A 3,175-nucleotide genomic window follows, 5' to 3' on the forward strand; every position below is an offset into this window, starting at 1 on the left:
ATATATATATAGCTTTGACACTTTGGTATAAAAATTTTTAAAATAATTTCAGGAATCTATCCTTTAACTCTGTTACAATCGAATACTCTATAACTTAATTAGTATAATTACTCATATAATAATGTGATAGGATAATTGTGTGTTGTATAGGTTAGAATTATTCAATATATTTTTTGAATATATATATGTATATATAATGTATATACAAACTATTCGTGTAATATTCGGAATACATAGTTGGACTTATCGGACATAAAATTCGAATACGATAGAGATAACCTACGCTGCGCGTAAGTAATTTGACAACGATAATGGATAATATACAGTCGACATTTGGCTGAGGAAAAGCTTCCACTGTCAGTTATAACATTGTTTTGTTTTTCTTCTATTTTTTTGAATCATGACAGATTTTTGTCTTTTATTCTTCGCTTTCATGTATAGTTCCTGTACACAGCACCGCAAATTAAAATATAAAACTAAATGACATATATAGTTCTTTAAAAAATTGTTGAAATAAAAATGATTCTGTAATCATTACAAATCGTCTGTAACCAAATAAATGTCTCAACGATGTCTGAAAGATATCTAAGAAATATTTGAAGATTTGGAATATCTATCAGATCTTTAAGCGTCTTTTAAATATTGTCTTGAATGTTACTTATTTAAGTAGTCTTGTCTCGTGTGGTGACAAGAAAAAAATCGTTATAGTCGAAAACTCACAATAAATGATTTTTAATAAAAGTTTTATCTCTGAACAAAATATTTCTTAATGTCGCAGTCCTCTTTCAGAGTTTTTATAAATTGTTAACAGTTTTCACATCCTCCGCCATATTTGATATTTAGAGTACTTTTATATGCTTAGTTGCCATGTCATCGCGTTGTACAGATATGCAGTTTTCTGTAAAGGTTGTCGATCTGTCTTTTCGTTTCTCTTTGCCTGTTTCGTATTCTGTTTTATAATCAGAATTCACGTAAATCGTGAATAGATTCTTGTATTTTATTTAGCATTTATGTTCCACGACATAATTGGATATGGATTTTGTTCTTAATTCTTAATATCTCACCTAATGTTTTTCAATTATGTATTCGGAATACGTTCAATTCTTTTTTCTTCTCTTAACAAAAATGTCAAAAAGTCTCGGTAATCACCGGATTAACAATCAACTCGTTGTCGATATTTCTCAATCGTTTATCGTCCAATCACATTCATTAATTTTTTTCATAAAAATAATTCCCGTATATTTAATTTTTTATCGTTTCGAAATGACAATATCCATCGACATTTCGATGATTTGTCATTGTCCGTCTCTTCATATTTGAGGTGTGGAAATTCCGAGGTTTTCGCCTATCCACAACAGCAAGCACTTTAGCATCTGTGAAATCTGCGGCACAGGTCACATAAAAACGTTATCTAGGGTGGGCAGATTCTTCCTAGTGGGTGTCGAGGTAACGCCGCAACTGACTCCCTCGTCTTCAAACGTAACCATTTTCTCACGACTTCTGGTAGCGATATTACAACCACCACCACTACCACTATCTAGTAATCGCACCTGATTGGTGGTGGTGATCACTGCGGTGGCAACCGGAGGTGCGATTGTCGAGGAAGGCCTAAGAACCGACGCGGGAGGTGGCGGCGGAACTGCCATGTCCGTTACGGCAGCTGCGAGATTGAACTCGCTGACGCTGCGCGGAACAAAATATTCAAAGTGCAAAGAACTTTCCTGTTGCCGGTGTGGATAATGATGTGACAACTGTTGTTGTTGCTGTTGCTGATGATGATGATGTTGCGTCGGCGACAAACAGCTCCTTCTTAACGGCTGGCCCCGCTGGAACTGTTGAACGCTGGCGCCCGAAGATGACGAGTTGCTCGCTGTCCTACCGGCAGCATCCAGCGACAACGTCTTCTTGCGTGGCAGCGAATGATGGCCTGGCGACAATTTTATGGCAGTGTTCGAGGGATGGGCCAGGAGCTTGCCGTCGCCGGGGCTCCTGGCCTGATGCTGTCAGGAACCGGCCGGCACCATTGACATGGCGATCGCCTCCTCTTCTTGTTCGGACAATCGCGAATCGCTGGTGCCGCCTCCATCATCGAGATCGGCCTTGAGACCAGAAGTGGCGCCTGCTGCAAAGAAAAAGAGAGGGACCACGCGTGACTCGTGACTGCCACTCGTCTTGGCGGTTGTACAACCGCGCTGTTGTCGCGCTGTTCTTTTCGATCGTACTTTCCGGAAATTCTCAGTTTCTTCGGTCGCGATTGGCATTGGTAATGACGACAACTTTTATTACGTAAAATAACGGGGCACTCGCAAGATAAAACCGTTCCGTAACGTAGCGATTACGTTTGATTGATTATATCCGGTTTGGTATCGAACTAATTAATATTATTACTGGTTTTTTTTTTTTGGTGTGTATATGCTGCTGCTGCAGTTTTTGAACGCGACAAATGCGTGACGGTCGATAAAATAATCAACGATTCACGATGCTCTCTCTTTCTATCTCTCGTGGAAGACTTTCATCGTTGATTCCCCACCGAATGCCTTCATCAGGGATACCTGTACCACCGATAGGTCCGACCACCACGCCCGACGACATGCCGCAGGTTCTACCGAAGACCCTGACCACGCGTACCACCTCCTCCTGGACGAGGTTGAAGCACATGGCGATCAGGCCCATCCCAGCGAGGATGTAGAGCGCGCATGCACACAGGCTGAACTCCTCCAGGGTGGTTGAGGGCGCGTTACGTCCCACCGGCATCAGATCTCCAAAGCCGATCGTACCGAGGCTGGTGAAGCAGAAGTACCCGCCCTCCAACAAGCTCCAGCCTTCCAGACGATTGAACATGATCGCACCTCCGCATATATACACTAGCATTATCGCCAGGCACAAGCTGATCGGTATCCTGACGGGATTGGTCTCTAGCATGTACGCTGGTGATGAAGTTGATGATAAGGACAGCGAACACGGATGAAAGTGTCGCTTGCCGTTACCCGTCACATCCTGAATAGGCGAAAAAGAATTCATATGAAAGATATAAAATGTGTAATCAAATTGTCAATCCTTGAAAAAAAAAAGATTTTATATGTTAAATTAAAATAGACCCCAATATAATAATTATTAAAATTATATATATATATATATATATATATATATATATATATATATATTATATATATTA

General features: G+C 40.4%; 1 protein-coding gene across 1 annotated transcript; it reads right to left on the reverse strand.

The window, feature by feature from the left end:
- Positions 1-2,003: 2,003 nt before the first annotated feature.
- Positions 2,004-3,021, reverse strand: LOC105625371 (TWiK family of potassium channels protein 7-like). Its single transcript, XM_012206705.1, has 2 exons — positions 2,553-3,021; positions 2,004-2,122 (listed from the first exon to the last, which is right to left on the reverse strand). Exons 1-2 carry the CDS (start codon positions 3,019-3,021, stop codon positions 2,004-2,006), a joined length of 588 nt encoding a protein of 195 aa, XP_012062095.1.
- Positions 3,022-3,175: the final 154 nt, after the last annotated feature.

This window comes from Atta cephalotes (genome assembly GCF_000143395.1).
Source record: "Atta cephalotes unplaced genomic scaffold scaffold01170, whole genome shotgun sequence".
Taxonomy (NCBI): domain Eukaryota; kingdom Metazoa; phylum Arthropoda; class Insecta; order Hymenoptera; family Formicidae; genus Atta; species Atta cephalotes.

Bases quoted from the DNA above. Each gene is read 5' to 3' on its own strand.
- LOC105625371 (XM_012206705.1), bottom strand. From the start codon at position 3,021: ATGAATTCTTTTTCGCCTATTCAGGATGTGACGGGTAACGGCAAGCGA. The intron at 2,123-2,552 runs GTATCCCTGATG...TTTTCTTTGCAG, and splicing joins CGGACCTATCGGTGGTACAG to CAGGCGCCACTTCTGGTCTC.